The sequence below is a fragment of the Mauremys reevesii genome, linkage group 2 (genome assembly GCF_016161935.1).
Source record: "Mauremys reevesii isolate NIE-2019 linkage group 2, ASM1616193v1, whole genome shotgun sequence".
Classification (NCBI taxonomy): Eukaryota; Metazoa; Chordata; order Testudines; family Geoemydidae; genus Mauremys; species Mauremys reevesii.
This window is the reverse complement of record NC_052624.1, coordinates 230,242,431-230,256,367: the sequence shown is the minus strand read 5'-3', so window position 1 is coordinate 230,256,367 and position 13,937 is coordinate 230,242,431. Positions and strand designations below refer to the sequence as shown.

General features: G+C 38.6%; 1 protein-coding gene across 12 annotated transcripts in view; it reads left to right on the top strand.

Moving 5' to 3' along the window:
- NCOA2 (nuclear receptor coactivator 2) overlaps positions 1-13,937 on the top strand; it is a 250,798-nt gene that overhangs the window by 183,365 nt on the left and 53,496 nt on the right. For all 12 annotated transcript variants that reach the window (XM_039523669.1, XM_039523663.1, XM_039523664.1 and 9 more), the window contains 5 exons: positions 3,702-3,805; positions 7,909-8,086; positions 9,676-9,861; positions 10,859-10,960; positions 11,048-11,188. In XM_039523669.1, coding sequence (XP_039379603.1) covers positions 3,702-3,805; positions 7,909-8,086; positions 9,676-9,861; positions 10,859-10,960; positions 11,048-11,188 — 711 coding nt within the window. The remainder of the gene's footprint in view (positions 1-3,701; positions 3,806-7,908; positions 8,087-9,675; positions 9,862-10,858; positions 10,961-11,047; positions 11,189-13,937) is intronic.

The following is a 13,937-nucleotide window of genomic DNA, read 5'->3' as shown; positions in this document are numbered from 1 at the left end:
AGGAAGCAGTGCGGGGTATAGACTCTGTGAGGGAGTTTTGGGATGGGGCTCAAGCAGGAGATTGGGGTATGGGAGGGGGTGCCAGCCTAGGGGTCGCAGGGATATGCCGGCACCAGACACCACAGCAGCATGTGCAAAATAAGGGAGCTATAACTGGCTCCCTGATGTGTCTTGCCCTCTCTCCTGTGCCAAACAGAGCTTGACTGCAGTAAAGAATCTAGTTGGTCTGTTTCAGTCACATAAGTAGTCCCACTGATTTCAAGAGTATTCACAAGAGAGAGGCTTTGCAGCCCTATATTGCAGTTTTGCCTACAGGGCGTTCAAAATCATTAGCTGGTGCTCCCAAATATATTATAGAGTGATTGATATGGAAAAGCTGTGAGTCCCACATAATCACATGACTCCAGGAGCTGGGGCTTTAAGTAAAACACCAACTATTGGGAAACTCGTGATAAAATAATGAGTTGCTAATGCTGTAATTAGCAGGTGTGCTTGTGTTTTCTATCCTTTCTTACAACAAAATTCTGCTCTCAGTTGACACTGTGTGCTTTATCTGAAAATAAATTATTCATTTCAAGTATTTATCTCACCTCTCTGTTAAAAACACAATCTGCTGGCATCCTTCAGTGATTGTTGAGCTCCAGATCCAGTTGCTTTCTCTGTATTTGCTGATGGATTCTCCAAGATAGGCTATCGTTCAATCAAAAGTGGATAATTCTACTGCAAAACCTGAAGATCATCACTGGCTACGATCCTAAACAGGCAGATCTTTAGTTCATTTCATGAGCATAAGTCGTGCTGACCCTTAGCTGAAATAACTTATATGCGTGAAGCTGCTTAGATGTGTTAGCCAGTAGAGAGCTGTCTAGTATGTGATTTTTTTTTTACACACCTTTCAGTTAAATCACAGATCCAATTATAAAATTGTGCAGTTGAGCACCCCTTTTGAATTTGTAATGCTCCTTGGAATGCTTGAATCCTTAAGCTAAAGAGTGTATCTCATGCATATAGTGCACAGTGCAGGGTATGTTGTTTTTATTCAGTGACTGATACAGTATGCATAATTTTAATGTGTATCCATGTATAATTTTCAAAATTAATTACTGTAATAGACATTAAAAACATGCTTCATTTTCTTTTGACTCAAAAATCTCATTTGGAAGCAGGGGCGGCTCTAGGTATTTTGCCGCCCCAAGCACGGCAGGCAGGCTGCCTTCGGCGGCTTGCCTGAGGGAGGTCCCCGGACCCGTGAATTCGGCAGCAGCCTGCGGGAGGTCCGCCAAAGCTACGGGACCAGCGGACCCTCTGCAGGCATGCCACCGAAGGCAGCCTGCCTGCCGCCCTCGCAGCGACCGGCAGAGCGCCCCCTGCGGCTTGCCGCCCCGAGCACACGCTTGGCGTGCTGGTGCCTGGAGCCACCCCTGTTTGGAAACATAAGGGATAGAAGGTGTTTATATAAATGAGATACAACATACTAGTCAAGCCAGGAGCATTAAGAGCAATGTGATTTCTGTGGTTGTAATAGTCTGAAGACGCTTTAGCAACTGATCAGTAGTATGTGAGAAATAAACAGTGAAAATTACTAACCTGTCCTTAAAAACAACAAGGAGTCCGGTCGCGGACTCCTTGTTGTTTTTGTGGATACAGACTAACACGGCTACCTCCTGATACTTAATGTGTCCTTGTAAATCTAGTAAAGAAACAATTAGGAAGCACCAATGCATTGAACAGATCTGCGCCAGATATTTTCTATGATCTGCAACATTCATCTAGCCATAATTATTCACAAAAGAAATTAACATCATACTGTTTTAATTAGCTTAGTGCCTCTCTCCTGTCTATCCCCAAGCTGTTGCACATCTGATATGATTTTTTTAAGGTCCCTATGTCAAGAAAATTTGGAGCTAGAGCCATTTTTATATGTTGTCTAAAAGCTGGAATCCCATCTTTCAAATGACATAGAGAATTAATCTTGAATTCTAGGGGGTCAAGAGAATGTGTTTGGGGTTTGTGACTTTCATTTTGATCCCCCATCTGGAGAGACTTAAGAATTCCCATAAAGGCCAGAGACCCCCTTGCAAATAGTAAGGAAGTGGAGACTATGTTAGAACCACCCAGTGTAGATAACTGGGTGTGTTCAGTCAGATTCACCCACCCTTGGAGGGGGGAGCCACCGAGGATTCTGTTGCACCTTATCTCTAATAGATGTACACTGATCTTGGGGAAATCCAGGATTTTGGTGACCAGCCTCTCTGTTTTGAGGGGACACAGGAACTGTACATTTAGATTTTCTGATACGTAGCAATAGACTAAATATTACACAGTTATCATTGAATAGTAAATCCAAGCATTTTTAGGAGTCTGTTGTCACTCTGGGTTACTTTTTAGATCTTGTGTTTTATTGGGCGGTCACTAAAAATGTATTTTGAATTGAGGATTATTAAGATAATGCAATGATCAAATGTTGCATTAATTTTAGGTCATATTTTTTCTGCTAATGTTCCCACTTAAACTCCAAGATAAAAATAAAAAAGAAATACAGAATAATTAATATGGATTGGCATGATTGTGAGTGCAGATATGCTAAATTAATTTGCTTTATAAGATATTTTGAAGCCAAAATTCTGGTTTGGATGTTTAATCAGTACTGCAGCATGGAGCACAAACAAGGGTGCAAAGTGTTCAGATGCGTATAATTGAAACATTAGCATAGGTGGTGGTATGCTCCTAGAAAGTTGTTGTTGTTTGCTTCTGTTTATTATTTCATCCAGTGCTCTTGAAATTATATGTATTTTATGTGCATATTGGTAAATATGCATAAATGACAGTGGGGGGAAAAACTATAGCAGGGGTCAGCAACCTTTCATAAGTGCTGTGCCGAGTCTTCATTCATTCACTCTAATTTAAGGTTTTGCGTGCCAGTAATACATTTTAACATTTTTAGAAGGTCTCTTTCTATAAGTCTATAATATATAACTAAACTATTGTTGTATGTAACGTAAATAAGGTTTTTAAAATGTTTAAGAAGCTTCATTTAAAATTAAATTAAAATGCAGAGTCCCCCAGACCGGTGGCCAGGACCCGGGCAGTGCGAGTGCCACTGAGCATCAGCTCGTGTGCCGCCTTCGGCACACGTGCCACAGGTTGCCTACTCCTGAACTATAGTGTGAATAATATAATGTGAATTTAAAACGATAAACAATAATAATTGTGTGGTGTGGAAATGGGAGTGCAAAGACTGTTTCACTTATGCATGAACTCCGGATCAGTCTAATGTTGTTAGCTTCCATTTTCTTTTTAAATATAGTGCTCATGAAAAGATAGTGCAGGGACAACGAGATAGGTCCTTTGCAAGGTCTTCCAGTCAGCTCTCCACCTGTTTGTAAGCAAAGAGTGCCTGTCATGCCAGACTGTATGTGTGTTTGCTCTGTACTTTAGTCAAATATCTATTAGGGACCAGGAGGAAAACACTACAGTATATCTATTTCATTGCTATCCTACAGGAGGATTTGAGTCTACAGTTCCAGAGTTGGAAAGTTAACCCACTAGCCCTGCTTCCCCATATCACAATGGAGGTTTCTTTAATCTCAGTCATAGTGGTTTGCTTGGTATCTGTCACAAACTGCTGTGGACTTGAAAAATGATAATACCTTTTTAAGAGCTCTGTTCTGTCATTTAATGCATAGTTCTCTTTAATGCAGAAAAAGCAGCAGCGGCCAATGAAGATGAAGTACAAAAAGCGGATGTATCATCTACAGGTCAGAGTGTCATTGACAAGGATGCACTTGGACCAATGATGCTTGAGGTGAAGTGCCCAAAGTTTTCTTTACATTGGAGTTAAGTCTGCTACTGTAATATCAAGATGAATGTCATGGAGTGAAAAAATCAAATTGGAACTCACTCTTAAAGGCATGATCAAATGTTATCACTTCAATAAAACAGCCATCCTTGCTACTTAGGATGCCATTCCATATCACAAATACAGAGCATGCTGCTGATCCTATTGAATTTAATTCAGTGACAAAACATTGATTCCCAGGGGAGCAGGATTAGAACAATAGCATCATATTCTATATTTAACCACTGTAGTTGTGGATATTTTTTGAGTTCCAATATTTTTATTAAATGTCTAATTTTGAGTGCCATTCTGGAATATGGAGATTTGGTAAACCCATTTGTATGCTCACATTGACCTACAACATGTATACATTTGGTGGGGAGGGAGTATTTCTCTAAAATTAAGCATCATTGCTACACATTGTTTTAATTACTTTTGCCATTTCTGCATAGGTAACATGATTGTTTCCCCTCCTGATCACAAAAACACACATCCATGAGAATTCTTCAGGCTAAATCTTTTGATTAGCTTAGCAAATAATTCCTCATGACTTTAACTGTGTGACTTCCATTGATATCAGAAGAAGCTGAATGGTTGAAACCTTAACTCTTAAATGCACCCTGGATATTGTTATCTATAGTGCATACATGTCATCTAGGACGCTAACATATTAAACTACTGTCATTTATTCTCTGTCACTGATATTTTATCTGTTTAAGATCTGTTACAAACACTTAATACACATTCTGACAGTGATCTTTATCTGTAAGGAGGAATAAATGTTGGTTTAGACAAAACTAAACAAAAAGCCCTGAGTCTAGCTAGAGGAACCAAGGTTGACAGATATATAAATTACCCCATTATTCCCAAAATGTAGCATTGGCCAAGCGATAAACCCTAATAAATATACCAGCGATAAATATTTGAATTACTTTCCATGACTCATTAGATAAAAACACAGAAATCTGACACTGTTTCCTGAGCTGTATATGGAATTAGAGCACTGAAAAATTCTCAACTACTAGGCAGAGCACTAGAAGGTTAGATAGATTAGACAGACTGAAGAAGTTGTCCCTTGAATAACTAGGGCATTAAACTCATTAGATGAAAACTTTAATTAATGTTTATTACACTTGCTCACTGAACTAAATGTTGCTGTTTTTGCTAACAAGCAAAGTTAAACCTCAGAGTTCATACATGGCAGTGTAGTAATTCCAGTCTTCATGTAGATGTTAATTGATCATAAAGATCTGATTTAATCACACACACGAAATTAATTTAAGGCTAAAAAATTATCCCTATCTCACCCTATTGTGCTTAGCTATTGCAGTACACAGGGTATTTAAAATCACAGGTGATACCCTCGTGTTACTTTATTAGGATTTAATTTATTTTTCTCCTCTACCTTGAAACCATTCTGCATTGACCATAAAATATTAAGAAATGATATCAATAAACTCAAGCCTTTGCGCAACAGATTCTTAAAAGGTTGCAAAGTTATTGTGCATTCTCTGTGAAAAGACCACAGATGTATTCTGTGTATCTATATCTTTGTAAGGAAATGCAATTAAGTATTTTCATCTCTTTAAAAGTCTCATAGGCTTGATGAGTCCACTTTTTTTCTCTTTATGAAGTAAGGAAAATAATGGCAAAGGCAACTGACTGCATACTAGTTATCTGATTTAGAAATGTAATTCTCTTTTCTATTAAACAATTTAATTGGGGGGTGTCCTCATACTTGCAAGTGTTTCCTGTTGAAGAAAGTAAATAGAATTCATCTTCATTTGCTAGTTCTGATGGGATTTCCACAGATTTATTGTTTAAGGCAGGGGAGTATGTGTGCAAAAGAGAGTGAGACAATAATCCACAGCAACCTAAAGAACAAAACTTTGTTTTCTTTTCCAGTACGTCCTCTAAAAGAATTTCTGTTCTCTTATTCTCTCTGCCAACCTCGTTGCCCCTTATATGATCCCCTGTCAGAGCAAGAGTCCTGAAGGGAAGGGTGCAAGATTACATTATTGTTCCAACAGTCTGCCATGGTGCAGTATATCTGGGGAAGAGAGAAGAAATCAGCATTTCAAAGTAGAAACCTCAATAAGTTTTAAATAATTTGATGCCATAAGCTGGTTTGACAGCCTAGCAGTTACCCTAAAAGTAAATTGATTTTGCCTTTTGCTTCTGAACATTAGGAGATGAGAACGCTCTAGATAGGTCATAATCGCTACACAGACTCACACTACTACTTACCGATCCCTCTAGTCAACTCAAGAAATAGCAATGAAGAAGTTGCATCTAGTGCTCCTCCACCAAGGAGGTTGCTATAATAGGTGGCTTTAGGTTGTGGACCATATAAGATGAGGGGAATCACTGAGATGCTGAAGACCCCGTTAGACAACTACCTGCAATTTGTGTCTTTGAAAGTCTTCCCATCGTGCATAGATACAAATACAAAAAGACATTGAACTGCACCAGTGATGTCAATAGGAGATTTGCTATTAGAATTGGGGCCTAAATAAATTAAAACATTTTAAAAGGTATAGTTTATAAATAAATAAGTATGCAACTGTTAAGAAACTATATAGAAAGGAGGCAAGTCTTCACAAATAGGCAAGGGTTAAAATAATTAGAAACAGAAAGAGGGTAGTGGACACAATGCAAAGAACAAACAGACAAAACATAAGGATTAAAAATTCTGACAATTGAGAGCACCTAAAATATCTAAATTCAAAAGCAGTTGGAGATGGGGTGTGTGTGTGTGTGTGTGTGTCTTACAATCTTACTTTTACTATATATAATTTAAAAATGGAACTAACGAGACATTTGCCAGTCATTATCTTGAATGCTCTGTTTGTATGTTGTGCCTTCTTTTACTCATCTTCTTCTGGGTTTTTTTTTTCTTTCTGTTTTTATATTGTATGCTCTTTGGGGCCTGGATTGTGTCTTTGTATACAGTATATCTGTGCAACATCAAACATGTTGTGGGCTCTACTGTAATATAAATAATAAAACAAGCAATTTCCTTTTGATATGCTATAGGGTCCATGGCCAGATTTTTTTATATATATTTTTAAAATCTGGATCTGCTAACAGCTCAGTGCTGTGTAGTATTTATAATACACATCTACAGGCTAGGTATGCTGCGAATGCATATTGAGGATATTGCAGGTTGTGTATTATAAAAGATTTAGCCATTTATATCACATGCAAATGCACAGTGCTGTGACAACTCCTTGTGCTGTACTCAGTCGTATCAATAGTGTGGATCCACTAACTTTTATTTCTAAAAAATCATGGATAACCCTGTTGACCTATCAGTGGTTTGTTCCTCTGACTATAGATACAAAATTACCTTGTTGCATTTCCAAATCAAAATGGAGGTTAAACACTTTTTTTTCAGAGCAGCCTTCTGAAGAGTCAGTATATCAGGCAAAGGGGCAGAAGGTTCATGTGGGCTGAGCTGGTAATTGAATGCTTGAATCCAATGGATTTGATACTTTGAATTTAAATCTCTGTACCCGGTCTGTTTACATGTCATAAAATTAAAGAGAGAGGAAGGTTCTGAGTTATTCCTAGACATTTATGCACAATCATGCTTGCATCATAAGAACAGTCATTGCTAAGCAACAAACTAATGCTTTTATCTTTGCATGAGAACTTCTTACTGAGCCTGAACTTTTGTTTTCTCTTGGTTAGGAGAGAAATAAAAATATAATATAATCAGCATATGTTTTAAAAGGAAGTCAGCAAATAGTTTTCAGCAAGTCCAGTAACTGGGTTGTCACACTAGACTTTCAAAATCCAATTTTTCTTTCTGCTTTTAAGTACTGGTTTCACAATACTGTTGATATGAAATCTACATCTTACAACCCTTTTCATTTTGTTAGTATTATATCTTGAGTAGAATTTGATCCACTACATGGAATTTAGTATTCTTCTCATCATTTCAGTACAAGCTAGCTGGGGTAGAGGGAAGGAGGAGGAGAGACATCTGTCCTCTAAAAGACGTTATTGTTTCATGTATATCTTTTGTTAATCAGATTATGGCTTTTCTCTTTATATTTTTCTTCTAGGCCCTAGATGGGTTCTTCTTTGTAGTGAACCTGGAAGGTAACATTGTGTTTGTTTCTGAGAATGTGACACAATACCTAAGGTACAACCAAGAAGAGCTGATGAACACAAGTGTATATAGCATCCTGCATGTAGGGGACCACAGTGAATTTGTCAGAAACCTGCTGCCAAAATCTTTAGGTATATTAATTTCCAACAAAAAATTGCCATTGCTCATTTATATTTATCTTTGGTTTCTTAAGTCAGTGTTTTCATTGCTTTACTTAATAGCACTCAGTTACTTAAGTTAAAGTCCATGTCAGATGTACTGTGTTTATTGTCAGTATGGCCATAGGCTATGTAACAAATGATTGTGTCTCAAAACCAGCCTCCTTTTGTCTCAGCTTTTGTTCAAAGCTGCTCATAGTAACTGGCAGATGTATGATTGACATTGCTGCAAGTTCTTTAGAGTGAATCCTTACAAGCACAGATAACATTATCTGTGTGAGTTCTCCCCCACCTCCCACATGTAAACTGGTTATTCTAAGAAATGATTCATAACTACAAGGAAGAGAGGACATTTTACAATAGAAGGACAGAAACTGCCTTGTGATTAGATGTTTTATTTCATTCTTATTTTTATTATCCCAAATGTTTATCCCATTTCTTTTTAAGAACGGTTTGTATTAGTTGCAGCTATTGCTATGTTCGTTTATACTTTATTTCTACTTATTTCTTATATTTTACCTTTTTTTAGTACTACCTTATTTGCATGTACCTTTGTTCACAATAGTTTGAACAGAATTATGGTATGTCTGTTCATTGTAACATTGTTATGTCAGTGAGGTCATCATAACCTCTTTTTAAAGATAAATATTAAAGAATAGAAAATTATGAAGCATTTTTGAATGGCTAAGAAATGTAAGTCACTGCATTGTTCTTATCAGCCTTTCCTGTACCTTTTCCATTTATTTATTACTTTTTACAAATAGCTGAGCAGGACTGTGCATGGTATTCTAAATATGGCCTCTTTAGTACCTTATGCAGTGTTAGAATAATTTGCTCTGACTTTTGTTCAGTACCTATATTTATGCATCCTAGGATTTTGTTTCCTTTTTTACTTCTCTTAAGCACTCTGGAAAAGGTTTTAGTTTTATCCACCATTGGACCCAGGTCATCCTCCTACAGTGTTCTACATCTTAGCTGAGGATACTTATTTTAATTTGTCTCTAGCCTCCTTGCCTCACGTTTATGTACACTGCATGTTAATTCTTTATCTGCCAATGTTCCTACTCTGTCCAATACATTTTGAATGATATTGCCCTTCTCTTTTGTATTAACCAACGCACTCCCAGATTTGTATTGGCAAACACATTACTTTACTGCACACACTTTCTTCTAGGCTGTTGGAAGATAGAGTTAACATAATCTGTCCAGTACTGCTGGCTGTGTCAGACAGTTGATCAGGTGCTTCATCTCTTTTTTGGGTGCAGGTATTTAGAACTTTGTATTGCCTTTCTGTTTGTTCTCTTTTTAAGCTTCTTTACTAAAGAAAGACAAGGTGGCTGAACAAACTAGGGACTGTGATCCATTTAAGTGACAAGGATGAAATTACTTTGCACCAGCTGGATAGGACTCTAATATCAAAATTGTATTGTTTATTAAATGAGTGTTTCCCCCAGTTTACAAAGCACCATAATTAATTCTCTTTTTACATGCGCACTCTGGATGACTGGTAGGAATGACTACTTTTTAGACTAATCTTATTATATGAACTTTGCTTTGCTCAGTGAATGGGGGACCTTGGTCTGGTGAAGCCCCTAGGCGCAACAGCCATACTTTTAATTGTCGGATGCTGGTAAAACCTTTAACTGATGCTGAAGAAGGCCCTGATAACCAGGAAGCACATCAGAAATATGAAACTATGCAGTGCTTTGCTGTTTCTCAACCAAAGTCCATCAAGGAAGATGGTGAAGGTAAATGGTGTATATTTTTATTTTGCTTATTTTAATGATGTCTTGACCTTCTCCTTCCAGGCCTACCCCAAAAAATCATAGATCAGTAGCGATCTGCAGTGAAATCAAGATAAAGTGATTTCTCCATAGCAGGGAACAGAAGATATGCAAGCTTTCCCTTTTCTTTTAAACTGTGTAACTTTCCTCTTAATTTGCATTATATAGACTGGAATGCCCACAATTTGTTCAGACACACCAATATAAATTGGGTATAACTTCATGTGTTTCATACACTGGACTTACACCAGTTTAATTGTAAGAGGAATTTGGCCCATTGATAGCAAAATTTTGTTAGGCAATTTTTGAATTATCAGAATGTGAAGACTATTGTGGTTCAGCATTTCCTTCAGTATTTACTCCATCAGTTAAATTTTCTCAGATGCATTTTGAGCACTCAGAGTGGCTAATTGTGAAATTTCCTCCTCAAGAAGCACAAGTACTTTAGACATGTTTGAAGGAGTGTGGTTTAGAAATTGCAAAGTTATATAAATGTTCAAGAATTGTGTTCTCTATACATGCAGTATGTTATTTTCTGTTAAATATTTTCTAACCTGTGCAGCTACAGCTAAAAACATACACATGCAAATAAATGCAAAAGTTTATTGCATGTGCTATCAGTTATGAACCATAGGCTTTTCTCAAGAATAAGAAAATTTAAGAGGGTAATCTACCTGAATGCAATGTTATGGCTGATGTTGGGTAATATCCACAAAGGAATCCTCACAGAGATTTTCTTGCAGAAAATACTCCCAGTCTGTGACTTTCAGTGTAGGCGAGGACAACATAGACCATATCAATGCTTTCCATCCCTTGCTTTCATGAGTACTAAACCTATTAAGTTTAATCAAAAAATGTAATGAAAGACTTATATTTCTTTTATGTTCTTTTAAAAAAAAATCTTTCCCTGCATTGGTTTCCCTGCTTCAGAAAATACTAAGGTAATATTGTTTCATTTAAGATTTGCAGTCTTGCTTGATTTGTGTGGCAAGAAGAATTCCAATGAAGGAAAGGCCAATTCCTCCCTCATCAGAGAGCTTTTCTACTCGCCAAGATCTGCAAGGTATTGTGAAAACAGAGTTTTGGGAGGTGGGGTTTTTTGGTTTGGGTTTTTTAAGAGAATCACTAACAAATATTTTATTTAACCCAGGCAAGATAACTTCACTAGACACTAGCACTATGCGAGCAGCCATGAAACCTGGCTGGGAGGATTTGGTGAGAAGGTGCATTCAAAGATTCCATGCACAGCATGAGGGAGAGATATCTTTTGCCAAGAGGCATCATCAGGAAGGTTAGGTTTATATTTCAGTGTTTTCTGTATTTAAATTGTGTATTTGTTGCTTTGGGCATTGGTCATGCTCTCTTTACACCCACAGGGACGATTAAGGGATATTGAAAGCCTCCCTCTTTCATTTCCAATGAACAGTAAAGAAAACTTATTTCTGGGGAGATCTTGCACCACTTTTCTGTCTCAATCTTACCATTCTTGTTACTACCCTGACACATTAAAGGGGTGGTTTGTGGTATGTTTGTAACTCATCAGCCATCTGTGTTTAAATGTTCAAATCATTGCGGCTGTCTTAGAGAGAGAAATCGGGGCGGGGGTTACCAAAAACTTTCATTACACATTATTTCACCATACTATCAGCGTACACATTTCAGTGCACTGAGACAATTCAAGGCTCTAATTCTACTTCTCTACAAAAATGGATATTCACTATCAAACTTCACTACATGAAAACTTTGCTGTGACCTGTTGAAGCTGCAGCACTGATGGCTCGTGTACGCTGTAGCATGTTGTAGTACATTGAAGGCAGACCACCAGCTGGGAGGTGTTCTAGAACATTGCCCTAGCAGTCAAGAACATAGATAAAAAGGGAGGTAGGGTACAGGATAGTGTAGGGTAGTGGAAGGTCACCCATGTTGTTTCTTAGGGTGAAGTGATTTTATTTTTTTATTCAGACATCATTTACTCTAGCTCTAACCGTGAGCCAAATACTGATTACTTATGTTGAGTAGCTGATTGTGGAGCAAAGTACTCCCACATGTAAGGTCATCAGAATCTGGCTCCAAATTTGTTGCCTATACTTATATAACATTCTGCATGGCCACATACACAACAGGCATGTTGTTTCACAAACTGTGCATTTTAAAAAATATTCTAATCTACAGCACATTGGCTAGGCATACAGGAAACATAGTCTTAGGCCCCAGGGTGACCAGACAGCAAATGTGAAAAATCGGGACAGGGGATGGGGGGTAATAGGAGCCTATATAAGAAAAAGACCCAAAAATTGGTACTGTCCCTGTAAAATCAGGACATCTGGCCACCCTGTTAGGCCCAGACTCTTTAGACTTCATCAGGTCACAGCTTTGCTGAAGTTTGGGGACCGAGCAAAAGAGGCTATACCTGGAGAACACTCATTCCAGATCAGGGGTGAAAGTAACTTACAGGACTTACTGGTACTGCTGGACTCCTGAGGGGGCGGGGCCTCATCCGGAAGAGGTGGGGCCTCATCCGGAAGAGGCGGGGCCTCTCACGATTTAAAGGCCCTGGGGCACCGGTTGTGGCTGGGAGCCCCAGGACCTTTAAATCAACCCGGGACTCCCAGCTGCAGAGGTGGCTGGGAGCCCCCCAGGGCTCAGGGGCAAATTAAAGGGCCCGGAGCTCCGGCCGCCACGGGGAACCCCGAGCTTTGCCGGGATTTAAAGGGCCCAGAGCTCCTGCCGCTACAGGGAGCTCTGAGCCCTTTATATCCCGGCCCCAGCCCGGCCACTGGAGTCGCCACCGAGATTTAAAGGGCTCTGCAGCCACAGGAGCTCTGAGCCCTTTAAATCCCGGCCCCAGCCCGGCCGCCGGAGCCGCAGCGGGGAAGCCGGTGCAATCCGGCACGGCGTACTGGCTCTTGCCGGTACACCGTACCGGCTTACTTTCACCTCTGGTCCAGATACAACTTTGGGTCATTGTCAGAAAACAGGAACTATGGATATAGAATCAAAAATGAAAGTCTTTCAGGCTGATTCTCAGTGACAAATGCAAAGTGTGGCTGGTTTGGTTGAAATGTGCTCTCTATGGGCTGAAGTGAGAAACAAGGCATCTCTGGAAGAGGACTACAGAAACATTCTTGTTTGCTTAAAGCATTAGTTCAAAAAATGATTTAAGTTGCGATTTCACATCTATCCTGGTGGCATGAAGTGTTGGAATTTCCTGATGTGGTGTGTGCCTGTGCTGCTAAAGCTGAGAGCACTGAACTTTGTGGTGTCCAAAGGTTAAATTTAAACAATGACATGCCTTTCAGTGAAATTCTGCTTTGCACTGTTTCATAGTTGTTGGGTTTTGTTTTTCTTTACATTTTTACTCTGCCAAAGCTCTTCTGGTTGTCTAACTTGTGTTTCCTGTTTTCTCACTGCCAAAATAATACTTTCAAACCTTGCAGCACACTATATAAGAACAGTGTGGGGGCAGGGAAGGAAACCAGTCATACCAGAATTACAAGTGTGAAGAATCTCTTCTAGCACTGTATAAGGGAGTAATAAAGCCACACTTGGAAAACTGTGCTTGGTGCTAATAATTTCTTTATGACAGGGAAAATTAAAAAGCATACAAAAAGAAAACAATTCAGGGATTAGAAGGTACTATTAATAATAATAAAAATACACAGAGTGTGTGTGTGTGTGTGTGTGTGTGTGTGTGTAAATTAAAGAGACACTGTCAGGATTTACTTCCAAAATCTAGTCTAGTTGTTGTTTAGCTAATATGTTTGATGGTACCTATACAGAAACTTTTTTTTAAAAGTTCTGGGGAAATAATCAATTAGGGGTAGGCATTTAAACATTCCCTGTTACATTTGCTAGTAAAGCGTAACAGCTTTGAGATTGTGCATGAAAATCAGAAATTGAAACTGGTTGATCTGGTTTCACTATCTAAGGGCAAAAATGTAAGCGAACAGCATAAATGCTTAGATTTTGCTTTTTTTAAAATATTCCAATTTTAATGAGAGATGGGTCACAAGTAGAGACCTGGAGCCACAAAGCTGAAT